The 14,923-nt window shown below is 34.8% G+C and overlaps 3 protein-coding genes, 1 long non-coding RNA gene and 1 other non-coding gene across 8 annotated transcripts; 1 reads left to right on the top strand and 4 right to left on the bottom strand.

The window, feature by feature from the left end:
* Positions 1-86: 86 nt before the first annotated feature.
* TZP (zinc knuckle (CCHC-type) family protein) lies at positions 87-4,032 on the bottom strand. Of its 4 annotated transcripts, none has more exons than NM_001344492.1 (7): positions 3,833-3,963; positions 3,098-3,730; positions 2,908-3,015; positions 1,103-2,798; positions 907-1,022; positions 705-823; positions 87-607 (listed from the first exon to the last, which is right to left on the bottom strand). In NM_001344492.1, exons 2-7 carry the CDS (start codon positions 3,429-3,431, stop codon positions 485-487), a joined length of 2,496 nt encoding a protein of 831 aa, NP_001330183.1. In that variant the 5' UTR covers positions 3,432-3,730; positions 3,833-3,963; the 3' UTR covers positions 87-484. The 4 variants fall into 4 exon arrangements, with proteins under 4 accessions (NP_001330183.1, NP_199176.1, NP_001330181.1 ...); NM_123729.3 differs by having other exon boundaries at positions 3,098-3,451; NM_001344493.1 differs by having other exon boundaries at positions 3,098-3,436.
* Positions 4,033-5,720: 1,688 nt separating this feature from the next.
* Positions 5,721-6,102, top strand: AT5G06525. The gene has a single exon (NR_142925.1). It is a non-coding gene; the product is annotated as an other RNA (long non-coding RNA).
* A 586-nt stretch (positions 6,103-6,688) lies between these two features.
* Positions 6,689-8,206, bottom strand: AT5G43620 (Pre-mRNA cleavage complex II). The gene has a single exon (NM_123728.4). The coding sequence runs from the start codon at positions 8,037-8,039 to the stop codon at positions 6,807-6,809; it is 1,233 nt and encodes a 410-aa protein (NP_199175.1). The 5' UTR covers positions 8,040-8,206; the 3' UTR covers positions 6,689-6,806.
* A 1,387-nt stretch (positions 8,207-9,593) lies between these two features.
* Positions 9,594-11,812, bottom strand: SUC6 (sucrose-proton symporter 6). Its single transcript, NM_123727.2, has 3 exons — positions 10,369-11,812; positions 10,203-10,266; positions 9,594-9,853 (listed from the first exon to the last, which is right to left on the bottom strand). The coding sequence occupies exons 1-3, from the start codon at positions 11,611-11,613 to the stop codon at positions 9,684-9,686; spliced, it is 1,479 nt and encodes a 492-aa protein (NP_199174.1). The 5' UTR covers positions 11,614-11,812; the 3' UTR covers positions 9,594-9,683.
* Positions 11,813-14,286: 2,474 nt separating this feature from the next.
* MIR166f lies at positions 14,287-14,391 on the bottom strand. Its single transcript, NR_143322.1, has one exon. It is a non-coding gene; the product is annotated as a microRNA ath-MIR166f precursor (primary transcript).
* Positions 14,392-14,923: the final 532 nt, after the last annotated feature.

Here is a 14,923-nt window from a genome sequence, read left to right as displayed (position 1 = left end):
TTTCAATTTGGTGACACTTTAAAAACAATATTGTGCAAGCTGTATGCCAAACAACAATGACCATTGCACACTAAATCCAAAATATGTTTTGATATAAAACACCAAACATAAATATGATGTCAAAACAGATTAGTTCATTTAGGACAAATATCAACTTCTATCAAACATACCTCATGAAAAATGAGCAAGACACCACAATATCTCTCTTGATATCAATGTACTTTGTTCTTCCATGATACTTTGATCCTTCACACATAGACTATACAAGCTTAACAATCACAATAAATAGTCATCGAGACATAAAGATCCGAATAAAACTCGCAAATCTAAATAGATTGGACATCCAGTTTTAGATTGTTGTATGGTTTGAGACATTCGATGCCCTCTGAACTAAGAAATTTACACTCTCCTTTTCAACCGAAAAAATACACGGGTAATCGTAAAACCTATAACTTAAAAACATTTATCTACTTGAACAAATGTCCTAAAAGCCTAACATTTTTCTCTGCTGAATTTTCCGACTAAGTTCCTCCGCCGACGGGATGCCGTCGTAGCCGCTTGTTCTGGCACTTTTCCCCGCGCTCTGCCACCAGGCCTTTAACTCCTCCTGCTCAGATAAATTAATGCAAAATATTCAGATGAAAACTTAGCAAATTAGCAAATTTCAAAACTTTTGACATAATTGGTCAAATTTTATTATATACCTCAAGAAAGTCTTGGTTTGAGATAAACTGAGACTCAACAAGGCAAGTCACACCTTTAACCTTAACTGAAATTAAGCTTTTCTCTGAATGTCTCCTTGAGCTTTGTCCCTCTGTGTCCCCTGGTTAAAACAAACATATTTCAGTTGCAAATATTCGAGAAATACGCGAGTTTGAGTATTGATTTATATGAAAGTGTACCAACCATCTATGCGAGCTACATAATACCCTGTTCCTCCAAGCCCTTCTTCCCATTTCCCGAGCCTTAACCGCAAGAAGAACCCTTCGAGACCCGATACAGACTTCTTGGTGTTTATCCATCTGAAATGAAATGTCAAAAGATGTTAAAGCCTCATAATGTGACAAGGGAAACAGTCTTTTAGGTGTGAATTAGATCTTACTTGAGAACGTCTGTGCGGCTCAGGCGAAGCACTTGAACAGCATCAAAGACCGCCCTTGGTACGTCTGTGAAACCACTTATGGGCAGCTTCATGCCAGAGGTAGAAGCTAAAGCGTTCTTCATAGCTCTACCTTCAGCTCCTGAACCATACAGGGGAGCATTCGGGCATGTTGCAGCCCAGTGACTAAGCTGAAAACATCTAATGCATAGACTTGACGCTTCTTCTCTTCCATTCCGCACACTTATGTTCTGTACTAGATCTCTGAGCTCAGTATCAGTTACTTCCAAACAATCCCGTAAACAATGACCCTTTTTACCGCAGTAGAAACAAATTAGATCCCTCTGTTCCTCCTCTGCATTCTCAGCTAAAGAACCTGAGGGCATGATGCTTTTCATTGCTTCTAATCTTCTAGCAAACAAAGAAGCCATTGCTTCTGAAGACTCTATTCTCATTGACGAAACTATAGGAAGGACAGTGTCCGGTTTATCGGGCCCATCTACCGAGCTGATACTGGGTCTTATAACATTCTTGTCTGCCAGCATTTTCCGTGAATCACGGGTTTTAGCTGCGTCTGAGGCTGAAGCATTGGCCTCTTTAGCCGTTTCACTTGCCTTTTTCTGAGGGAACGAACCTTTAGAAGAAAACCGACTAATCCACAAACTTTTAAGACCAGAGTTTCTGTTGGTTAAACATGGACTAACCTTTCCATCAGCTTCACCGCATGTTTTTGGCTCTTCATTTGGCTTAGACTTACTAAGAGACATCAACGAGATGTTTGGCTCTTTGTCCTCACGTTTGTTCTCTGAAGACTGTGTTTTGCTTGTCTGATTAAATACAACTTTTCCTGATGAAATGTTGGGTTCAGCCACTGGACCAATCTCATTACCAGATGAAGACAAGTCATCCCCTTTGGAAATGTCGCAATGTTCAGGAATCCAGGGAAGTTCCTGCAAAGGAGCAGCATTAACATCATTCGGGAAATCCATGTCGACGACATCTTGACTTTGTTTCTTCGGACAATATATAGACTGGAAAAAAGACTGGAAACCGGTGTTTCTGCATCCACTATTTTCCTTCACACAGCATGGACTCAATTGTTGTTGGTCAACGATGGCATTGACTTGGCCATGACCATTAGCATTTGAGGTGGTGGTAAGAGCTACAAAAGGAGAATTGTCTTCTTCATTACCTTTCCAGATTCCTTTAGTCATATTTGATATCCAATTCATGAAGGAACTATCTTGCTTGAGCTTTGAAGTTGACCCCAAACATTCTTGATTTAACGTTTTGAGCCGTTTGCTTCCAAAAATCAGCTGCTCCTCAAAGCCTGGTCTTTTCTTTCCCCTTGAGAGCAAACCCGCACTATTGCAACTTTCTACACTACCAAAACTCTCCTCATCCTCATCTTCACCATCACCACCAAAGTTTTCATCAGATAAAGCTTTCTCTTTCCCTTTTGCTTTCTCACGACGCCTGTAGGAACCACTAGGTCCAGCCTCACCCTCCGGCAAATAGTCCCCTTTACCTTCACATGCTACAACAGCAAGAGTTGCGAGGTTGTTCTCATCCATTGATTCTAAACGATCAACTCTATTATGCGCCTTATCCCCTTCTTCTTGAGATCCAGCACTTTCCATCCTCAACTGTTCATTAACCAACAAGTCTCTGGTTTCTCCTTCCATAGCTTTCGGACTATCTACTCGATAACCAAAACAAGCACAAAAGACGAAGAAACCAACTCAAAATCCATAGTTGTCATAAATGGAAGAGACGCAAACATTATTAACTTGATATAACCATTTTACCTGAAGATCTTTTGGAACATCCTGCTTCTTCATTCTTTATATCATCATTGGTTTCAACCTTATCCTCAACCATTTCAGGTTTCATATCCTCAACAGAACCACCAATCACTGCAAACACACAAGAACTCTCATTATCAAAAAAGATAACTTATCATATAGCAACCTGAAAATGGTCTATTCATTTCATTACTTGCTTGGTTCACTTGATCTCGGTTTCTCAATTCGACATCTACGTGATCTTCTTGGTCTTCAATACTTGTGCTATTTGAGTGAATCGCCATGTTAGTTAGTCCTATATCAAAGAAGTTAGGAGAGAGTAATTTTGCCTTTCCCGTGAAACTGATATCTGCACATCTTAAGCTTAGACCGTTGCTAGGAGACCACACTAATTCTGTTATAGCATCAACAGCAGCAAACTTCATTCTTGCTTCTGCATTTGCAGCACCAGCAGTACCGGAAGAACAACGACGACTCGAAGACGAAACTCCTCCTAACTCTTTACTTTGCTCATCTCCATCTCCCATACCTCCTGAAACCAATCACCCTGAGACATAAAGAACCAGAATCCATACACTATTGACCTCAACCACAAAAATGAATATCACTTAGCTTACAAAACAAGTAACACAAACCCATCAAAAATATGCAAAACAGAGTAATCAAAACACTAGATTTATTTTCTAAGATCATAAACTCATAGAACAACTTAGAGAAGTAATTTGAAATTTCGAGATTTGGAATATTAGGGATAAAGGAAATTGATAACCTATATCTCAAGCAATCACTCAATCTTCAGAATAAAGTTTTGCAATTACTGAAAACCCTAAAATCCATAAAAACTTGAGAATCAAAAACCCAGAAATCTCATAACATAAAAAAATCAAACTTTCAAAGAATTAAAACCAAATTAGAAACCATAAATTACCTCCATGGATATTCAATCATCTACTTCTGCAAATCCTTCACTTACTGAGAAAACGAAAGAGAGAGATGAAGAAGAAGAAGGAAGAAGAAGACGAAGACGACACAGCGCCAAGCGGCTATGGCTAACTTGCTTCAAAAGCTTTTTAATTGCATTTTTGTTACAAGGTCCCCAGACCGCCACGTGTACACATTCTTCTCCATACATTTCCCGCCTCTCAAATATTAAAAACCATATTAAAAAATAAGATTTGCAATATTTCTGATTTTGGCTATAAAACGATAAAATGATATATAGAAGTTAGTGTATAAATAGTAAGATAATGATATCCAAAGATTTGTAGTCATGCGAGATATTTTCTTATCATTCAAATGCAAACATATACATAAATTAATACACTAGTTTTCTTCTTTGCAAATTTCTCTTTTATCCTAAAAATCTTATGAGCCTAGAAATTTTTTATAATAATAATGAAAATTACGTAAATATGTAAATGTAGTTTTTGTTTGAAAAAAAAAGAAAGTATGATGAGTTATGTCTTCTTACGCTGTCAAGTTCTTGTTTGATTCTGTAACTGTACGGCTGCTTTGATATTTTTTTCACTTAGCTTAGAAGAAATTAATATCATATATTTTAAAAAATTCTATTTAAAATAATTTAATGTTGATGGCATAACATTGATGTATATGTTTTACCAAGAAAAACATTGATGTATATGCCAATCTTAATCATGTATAAGTCCCATGGGTATATAGGCCACATGTTTGGGTCTTTTCTTCTTTCCATTAACGTCGGTCTATCTTTTTTTTTCATAAATAACTTCTTCTTTTTTTTGGATTTTTCCGTTCTTTAGCCTTGTTTTTGACTATCTAAAACATGGTATGATTTCCAATTTTGGGTTGGTTTTTTTTTTTTTTTTACTACATTGTTGGGTTAGTTTGAAAGAGCATTTGATTTGAGTCTATAAAATGAAGATTATGAGCTTTCATGTTACAATTAATGAACAATGAGAAAATAGAAATATCAAATGATTTTATTTATTTCAATGTTTTTAATAAATTACGGGTTTTTACCCCAAACTCAGTTGTCGGATAGTAAATTAGTTGGTCTAAAATATCTCGAATCAAATTTTATTGCCGAATCGAAAACATATCTTATTTGAGTTATTCTAGTTTGGTTCAATAATCTGAGCTTAATGTTAATAGTTGAACTCGCTTTGTGTGTCTCCGTCGTATCATTTTGTAGGTGGTCGTCAAAAGATTTTACTTCTTTTTGTAATTGTATTTTACAGTTGTAGTTCAATAACCATGCGAGATTTAGAGAATATTAATAAATATTTTAATTTATAAAACGAAATAAATATTTTTCTTCTTTTTGTAATTGAACAAAAGAACATTTCTATAACGATTATTTTAATAAATATATATGTAGATAAGATTATTCTATTAATTATCTCTATATTTATTTTTTTGGTCATATCTGTGTTTTTCTTAAACAATTAACTGAAGTTTTGAATGTTGTAGGTATTTTTCGTCTGCAACAACAAATTTGAAGATATAACCTAGATATATATATATATATATGGAGACTAATTAATTTATATATCTACAACATGCCAACCTTATGCAATAGATTCCTTAATTTCTTATGATCCAAAAAATAAAGAAGAAGAAGAAGGGAAAAAAAAAGAAAACAATGAAACAGTTGGGGTTGAAACATCACGGACTAATAAAGTTTCTTTCATCATAAAGACCTTGTCTCAAAGTTTGTCTTCATTTTCTAAAAAAAAATCTATCACTCACAAGTCACAAATCTTTCTTGTAGCCCATTTAATATTCTCAGAAATAAATAAAAATAAGAGGTTGTATTAACTTGGTGAAGAATTTATAAACTTAAAGTTGAAAGCTGCTTGATTGAAAACAGCTAGCAATAGGTCCCAAATAGTTAATGGTTTGGTTATGGGTATTATACCGACCTCTTGTTTATGTCAACTACGTAATAGAATCCTAGTCACCTTGGCTTTTGGGTCTCCATTAGTTCCTGATTTGTTTCGGGATTTCATATTGGTTATTATAGAATATATATATGGCAGTGTGAAAGAAGTTTTAAGATTGCTGAAAAAAGATTGTGGGCACATGTAGATTCACAGGTGCGACTCTATGGTTTATGTTACCTCTCGGTGATTGTGGACACATGTAGCTCTACTTCAGCCTCTTCAAGACTTCAACCCTAAGTAAAGTATCACTATAATTGATAGAGTTGCAACTGTGAAGCTTGTGCTTTAGAGAGTCATTAAAAATGGGGCCAAACAGTATTAGTCTAACCTTGTGATTTGCATTGGATACCCAATAGGTCATTCACGAACGTAGTATATACATAGGATAACCGATCACGTGGTGTAAGAAACTTAAAGGGCCGACGAGGGGTTACCTAACAAAATAAAAGATTCTTCTTTTAAAAGGTTTAAAAGAGAAATCTTACGCATAAACCATATACCAATATAAGTCTACAGAGATGTTAATCCTACAGCGTTCCACGTTTTACAAGTAGATCGCACCGCGCTTAGAGATGTTAATGGAACCCTAGAGAGTATCTCTTCTACCAAAGCCACCGGAAGATCAGACATCATCATTATACTTATAGATTGTGAATGTGTTATCTCATTAGAATGAGAATAAATATAGAGAGTTACACAAAGGAATTGGTTTCCTTGTTTCGGTTTATTGGTATAGAGAGTCTGGTTTATGTAAACCGGGAATCAAGTGAGATTTCACTGGTTAATCCGGAACAATCTATACTATAATTCTGGATTACAATAAAACAGACTCTATAACTCCGGATTAAAAGTAAAGAGGTGATAAGAGTAAAATAGGAGATTCAATTGATAGAACTGTATTTGTGTTACATCTTGATTAATGTAATGTACATTTACTTTTAAAAAAACGAATGACTAAAACAGAGATATAAAAAATCTCAATCAGCAGAGTATAGCTTTCGCAACCGATGGAACTGTAACAGACATTACCCTCGACGGCTCTCTCAAATCCTTAGCAGGTCGGGGTTCAGGCATACACTTAACATGAACTATACGACCATTCTTGGTTAAGTAGACTGCATCTTTGTACATCCAGTCATCAGCTTCATGGCTAAAGAACTCTTCAAACGGCTCTACGCATAACGCGCAATTCTTCTGATCTTCATCCGCAGGCACCATGTGTTGTTTTTGTACTTGATCCTTTTCATTCTTCTTCTGCATTTCTCCTCCTCCAAAAGATGCTACTTCTACGGTCCCTCCTCCCGTTGGTGCACAAAGCCATAAAGATGCACTCGCTAACCATCCCCTCGATTTCTTCGGTTGCTGACCAAGTCTTGTAGTGGTTTTCACCGACCTGTTCTTCCTTACGTGCCAATCCATATGTTTACTATGCTCTTCTTGACATTTGAATCTCACCCCACACGAAGTACATTGCCTCGGCATATCAGAATACAGAGACTTAATCACAGATTCATGTCGAACATTAAGCGATGATGGATTGTCAAAGCTTAATCCAACAGGCAATGAATCATTATTACTTGCTTCTGAAGTTTTCTTCTCTTTCTCATTGTTAAGAAGACTAAGCAAATCAGTCAATTCTTTGCTTAAAACAATTGGTTGATGCATCGATTGAGACACAACTGAAACCATGTTCGAATGATTCATCGGATTTTGAACATTCGTAAAATCAGGTGTGTTTGGTACAAAATTCGATGACCTAACAGGATAATTCGGAGTTGAATTTGGAACCCATTGAGGCAACGAATCTAAAGGATCAAGCTTACGATAAGGTAATGGAAGAGGAACAATTTGGGGATTAGGGTTTCCATAAACAACAAAGGGTTTCTGATAATTGTTGGTGTTAGAATCATTGTTAGGTAAAGCAAAACTTGAATTAGAAGCAATCACATCAACACCGTAATTGTTATATGACTGAGAAGAAACCCTAGACACGTTATTATTAGTATTACTACCATAATGATACAGAGGATTATGACCAGATCGGAATTGCTGTTGCAGTTGCGATCTGAAACGTTTTTGCGGCGGCGCGTAACGGTTCCTCTCCTCTTGATAACATCCGATTCCGCCACCGTAACCGCGATTGTCGTTTCGTCTCTTCATCGTTGTTCCAGCGTTTGCGTTTCTCTGAGCAGAGAAGGATCCGTTTGATGCCATCTTCGCGATTCAACAACAAGTTATGAGTTACCAGAGATCGATCGCAGAAAGACAAAAGAAACCCTAAATTTGGATTGGGGTGATCGCGTTGAGAATTTTAGAAATTGAAACGATTGAAAAATAAAACGAATCTGAAGAGGCAGGAAGATAGGTTTCTCTATAAATAAACGTTTATGTGATTATGTCGGTTGATAAAGTAAACCGCGTGAATCGCGCGTTGTCACATGTTTTGGGCCACGCTTTATAGGCCCAATATTTTAATGGGCCTGTTTAATGGGGCTTCTGGAATATAGTCGTTGTTCCGCTCTATTTTGAAGAAGGAAGCTATGGATTCTAAGAAGGCACTAGAGCTTGTAAAGCATGGAGCTACGCTTCTCTTTCTCGATGTTCCTCAGCATACGCTTGTTGGAATCGATACTCAGGTTTGTTAACTACTTCTTCAAAGTTTAAAGCTTTTATCGAATTTGAACTTTTATCAAATTCCTCAAATGTCATTTAGTAATGTTCTGGTCTCTGGTCTCTGTGATATCCTGTTAGTAGCACCATGGAACTGTATAAACCGTAAGTGAATATATATTCACTATCTTTTGTTGACTAAACAAGGTTATTGTACGCAAATGGAATCAGCAAGACGAGTGGTTAAACAAAGTATCTGAAGAAGAGGTATGGCCTTTTAATAACCTAGTGCAGTAAATTTAACAATCCTGCTTATACGTTGGTCAGCGCAATTTTCATTCTTTTCAATCCCTTTGATGCCAGGAAGAGAGGTATTCTCAAGCAGTCAGGTCTTTAGATTCGTATGTATCACCTTTTTTTCTTTTTTTGTGTAAGATGAAGTTTTTACGAGTGATATATAGTTCAAAAATAGAAAAGAAAAGAAGACAGTAATATCAATCTTTGTAAATAATTAAAATATAAAATAATTAAACTAGCCAAAACGATATAGAAAGTCGCCAAAATTTAGTCATGTTTTAATTATTCATTTTTTAGAAAAAAATACATAGATTAAAAAAAACATGTTAAAATTGATTATAAATGTATTAACTTTTGTGATTTACATTTTTATATAATTTTAAACTACTGATATTTAATTATTTGTCTTGAAGTTTAAAATTCATCAATAATAACTAATAAATAGTGTATAGAAAACCTAAAAAATTGCTTCATGAAACAAACTTTTTTTTCTAAAAAATTAATTAATAAGAAACAAAGAAAATAATAGTTACTACCGAATAATGATAATTTTGTGACTCATATAATCTACCATCAGAGAAAGAAAATTTGTGGGAATTAAGAGTCAATTTGGAACAAAATGTTTTAAACCGTGGTATATAAGAATATTTTTTTTTCAAGAGAATTGTTTTTTTATCTTTAGGCGACATTTTCCTAATTCATCCATAAAGTTAAAAAAAAAAGTTTTATGTATTTAATTTGTGTTACTTTGGAACTTTGGAGATGATTTGCTAAATTTGGAATTAACTTATTTTTTGTGTTATTTGTAAGAACTGCCATAAATTTTAAATTAATTTCAGTAATTTAACAGGAGAAATTTAAATTAATTTCAAGTATACATGTATGGGTCCTTATCTAGTGCTACAATAATATTAAACATGTCCATATATACCAAATAAAACGCAAAAAAAATTATGGTAAAACGGAAAATGCCACAACACTGCTGATTGCCGCTGCAATAGCTCCAACCACAAATCCTGGTAAATTCCCACCTCCAAATAACGCATCAATAGGACCAACTCCAAATGATACAACCATTTGTGGTATCACTATTGTCATGTTTAAAACGCCTAGAGAGAGTCCTGCGATGACAACAAAAAGAACACATCCTTAATTTGACACTTTAATATTTATGTTACACAAAACGATTACTGTTTTCTATTGATATAGCAAATTCCTTATGGTTAACGAAAACCAAATCCGTAAGAATATCAATTAATCAATCTAATTAAGTTAGTAGATAACAGATATCACCATAAATTTACAACGTTATAAATAATAAAAACGTAATAAAAAAATTGTAATCTTCAAACGTAAAGTAGAGATAATTGGAAACCGATCTCTGATTTAATTTAGCTTTTTGTATTCACACATTTAATTAGTATTTTACAGAAGATTTAAATAATATTTATAAAAGAGAGGTAAAAATACCTTGACCGGCACCGGAGCTGCTAGAGATTATGGAAGCTAGCGCGAACGGAATACTAAATGTAATCTATAAAAAGATACCAAAAAATGGATTATTGATTTTAACAAATAATAAATCATGGATGATAATAATAACAAAAATTGGATAAAAGGTACATGTTGGACTTACAGCAAGAGGAATTCCAAGAAGGGCAAAGAGAGTCAATGCTCCAGCTCTGATGCCATCAGTAGGAAGGGCCATCGGACCGGCGATTCTCCGGTGCTCCTCTGCCTTTTTAGTAACCAAAACCGTCATTGCCAAACACACGGCGAGGATGATATTCACAGCTCCCCAAAGCCTTTTAGCTCCTCCCATTTTCCTACTAATACCTTCAATACCAAGTGACATGAATCCAAGAACGATAGAGTTAAGCATCAATCCCAACCCACCAACGTGAATTCCTTGGTTGTATAGTTTCTTCATTTTGTCATCTCCTTTTGAGTCTCCACCGTACACCTCACGACCCATCCAATCAGTATCGTACAAAAGAAAAGGGAACCATGCGATCCAGTTCAAGGCCGTGACGATTAATAGCATCCACATTGGACGTTTCATCACCTTGAAAGCTCCAAAGATTTCACCAAAGAATGGAGTTTTCTCGTTGTCGGAATCTGCCTTAGGCGACCATTGCTTGTCTTCCACGTACCAAAGAGCTATGATGGTGACGACTAGGAGGAGAGTGATGGAAAGGAAGAAACAGCTCTTGAGATTTGCGCAATAGATGTCGCATGCTTTAGTCATTGTGAAAGGGAAGATCTTGTAGAGGTTAGTGTACGATCCGGCCGCATATCCCAAAACATTTCCAACAGCCATGAAGAAGGAGAAAAATGCGTTTGCTGTTCGTGTTTTCTTAGCGTCTCCAGCTGCTAAATCACCAAGGAATGCGCGGCAAGGTCCTTGGAGAGTGTTGTTAGCCACGTCAAGGATCCAGAAACCGAGAGCGAAGATAACTACGGCTCGCATCTTGACAGGTTCGTCGACTTTGTCTCCCATGCTGTGACCGAAATCAGCCGCGTATCCGATTAGTACGACAGCAACGGCGACAAGTAAGGCGCCCATAGCGATGAAAGGACGACGACGACCGAATCTTGACTTGCATCGGTCGCTGAAGTAACCGACGGATGGCTGGACAAGCAGGCCGGAGACAGGACCACAGAGCCATATGAAAGATGACCATTTGTGTGGGACTCCAAGAAGCTGCACGTATGGAGTTAGCAGAGACAGCTGAAGAGCCCAACCGAACTGAATACCGGCGGCAATAGAAGCCACCGATATCATCTTTCTCATCGGAGATGGCCCATTAAGATCCGCCGACGACGAGGAAGACTGTCTATTCACAGCCGCTGCATCTTTGTTTGCTTGGAGGTCACTCATCTTCTTCACCTTGTCTTAGAGGTTGTGTTTGGTGTTGGTGAGGGAGGAGATGAAAAAAACTGGGCTTGTCTCTTAAAGACAAGGTGAAGAAGAGGAATGAGACTTATATTTCTATAGATGTTTTTGTTCTGTGTTTCAATAGTTTGGAAAAATAAATCTTTTATAGTAATGCTATAACGCATATATCCTTATAGGATTGTTGTAATAATGACAAGACTAACGTTAATATAACCGCAATTAGTTTATTATCTTATCTTTATATCATTTATTTTGAGATTGTGACAGATTTTTCAATTTCTTGTTTATGTAGTATGACTTTTATAAATGTTTAATTGAATTACAAGAGATTATAAATGGTTTTGAATGACTTTAAATAAATTTCATGTTTAATAACATAGGATTTAGAAAGATATTTAATTAGAAATTATTAGTTGAATAACAGGAGATCTAAAAAACAACAACAAAAGGGATGATTGGTTGTTGCTGTAAAGTCTTTCCACAGCCCAAAATTATTTTGTACTCATCAAAGTTATTTTGTACTCAACAGCAAAATATGTCTACAGCATTAAGAGTACTCATCCAGTCTTGCTTTAGACAGTATTACAAAAGCTACATCCCAAATATAGCAAAATCAAATGACCAATATCATGAACCAAGAATGTGATATCAATGAGTCTTTGGTGGGTGATGACCAATTTCCGGCGAATCAGTCTCCCTCATTTTCATCAGAAGACCTGATTGTTTTTTGACAACATTGCTGTTTTTGATTAGAACTCTATCCATGTTTGAACAATAAATCTATCAAGCTTTTTATGTTTTCATGGTGGAGACTGATTGATTATGTTACTTCTTTTCAGGTCATGTTTTATATTCAAAACTTCTAATTGTAACATAGTAACATAATGCTATTGTGCAAATGGAAACGACCTTTTTGATGAACAACCAACAAGGTTAATATATTGTAATAAAAAAACATTTGTGATCATCTGGTATTCAAGATGAAGAAAGAAACTAGATTTATAAGTAGTGAATGCTAGTTGAATAACAATAATAATATAATTAGTGAAACTAGAGAAATGTCATTAAAGGGTACATTGGTTCTATGCAACTACTCAAAAACATTACATTTGTGGGTGGTTGCAGATTAGCGTTTAACAACATACTATCACTCAAATCGCTATAAACCATTTCAGACCACTTTAAATCGCTATATTTCAAAATTTCTTTTCCCATAGTGTTTGCGGCGGCATGCATTTGTGGATGGTCATTTTTTCTTCTTACAATATCAATTCAAATATTATATATATAAGGAAAATAATTTTTTATAGATTTATTGAATATATGAATTTTGAACACTAAGCGCGAGGTTAGTAACCTAGTTCGAGAAAGATACATTATTAAAAAAAAAACACAGTTTCGATTTCTAAACAATTTGTATACTAAGCTCTTCCAAAGCATGGAGTATATCTATGAACACATTGCATATCTTTTGCTCCATAGAGAAAGCAAAAGAAAATATAATAATTATGCGGTCAAGTAAGAAAAGGAAAGTGAAAGTATTTATTTAGAAATAATTATGCAGGCATCCATAATATATGTTACGGCCTTTTTGTTTGGCTCTATAATTTAACCATAAATACACTAATTATTGCATATTTAAATTGTATTTATCATGTGTAATGAATTTGTTTGTCTCGTCACATTTCAGTTTAACAACGTTTTTCACATTCTCACGAAAAATCAAATTTCAGTGATTATTTTCTCTTCTGATGATTACAAATTTGATCGACCATTTTTTATATAAGACTTTTTTAGCTATATAGTATTTACATTACATATCATATTAAACCGTAAGATATATCTTTGAAAAGTTTAACTATTTCCTCAGTAAATAGACTACATTAATTAATCTTATGAGGATAATTCTTGATTAATCAACTAGAAACAAGTGGAAATAATACATACGAAATGTTGAAAGCTAAATAGTCAAAAAGAAAGAAAGGAAAAACAGTTATTTTTAGCCAATTTCCACACTGATTACAACAAGATATTTCAACGAAATTGGTAAAGATAAAAAGAGACGCCCTTCACTAATTAAAGCTGACTTTAATTTCGATACGATACCTTTCTTCCTACAATTAATTTAGACCTAAAATTAAGTCCATATTATAAAGTACGATGTTAAAACAAATTAAGAAAACAATAGTATTGAAGTTTTGATTACCTATTGATCCTATAATATATATACAAAATTGACCAACTCAGCTTCAAGCTGCATCATCAATTCTTGTTTTTTTTTTCATGCTTTACATTCTTCAGAAAATATAGCATTTGATAACATTTTAAACCAGGCTTCCTTCCCCTCAACTTTACTCGGTGATCTGTTACTCTTATATATATGCATGCATGTCAAAAGAAATTTCGATTATATTATTTCTCTTAATCAGCAAGGTTTAACAGATATATTAAGGAAACAATTTTAATAGATATGCCTAATGTGTTTTTGATATACACCATATTATATACATTGCTGCGGATTGATGATGAAAGACGCATACATACAAAAAAAGATGATATACACGGATACACCATTTATGTTCATCTTTCTTGGCTTACTAGAGAATTAGGTGATCGGCTAACGATTGGTCTTGAAGATTGAGAAGCAAAACGTGTAAGTTGAGGGGAATGAAGCCTGGTCCGACATCATCATCATCATCGTTATAATCATGAGATCATGAGATTGAATGGTCTCGAGCCAGGCATCATTCACCTGAACTTTTGGCTCAGAAAGACAGAGAGAGAAGAGAGAATGAGAAAAAGATGAGAGATGATTAAGAGGGAGAAGTTCTCTTCTGAACTTTCTTTTAGTTACGGCCTCATGCATGTTTCTTCTAAAGATATGCTCTTTTATTAGGCCAAGTAGCTTGGAGACTGTTTTTTGTTTTCTCCTCTCTCACTAATTTACAACGGTAGTTTTTTCTTAATAAATTGGTTTTTTATTACCTAGTTAATTTCTATTTAATTACGTTAGTTTATTTCAGTTCAATATTTTTCTTTACACTATTGACACAAAGACAACACTAACACTAACTATATGCTACTCACCAAAAAGCAAAAACGCACTAACTATATGCTCCAATTTTAGATCTTAATTCATTAATTAAATTCAAACACCACTCTTTTTTATTGTAAAAACTTAGGTTACAGATATACAATTCTTTTTTTTTTTTTGTTGTTGTAGATATTCCAATTTAAGGTATCCGGAAAAGCATGGATAGAAGTTTGGTATACATAAGTTTCAAGATATATG

Source organism: Arabidopsis thaliana, chromosome 5 (assembly GCF_000001735.4).
Source record: "Arabidopsis thaliana chromosome 5, partial sequence".
Lineage (NCBI taxonomy): Eukaryota > Viridiplantae > Streptophyta > Magnoliopsida > Brassicales > Brassicaceae > Arabidopsis > Arabidopsis thaliana.
This window is presented reverse-complemented; position numbering and strand designations above follow the sequence as displayed.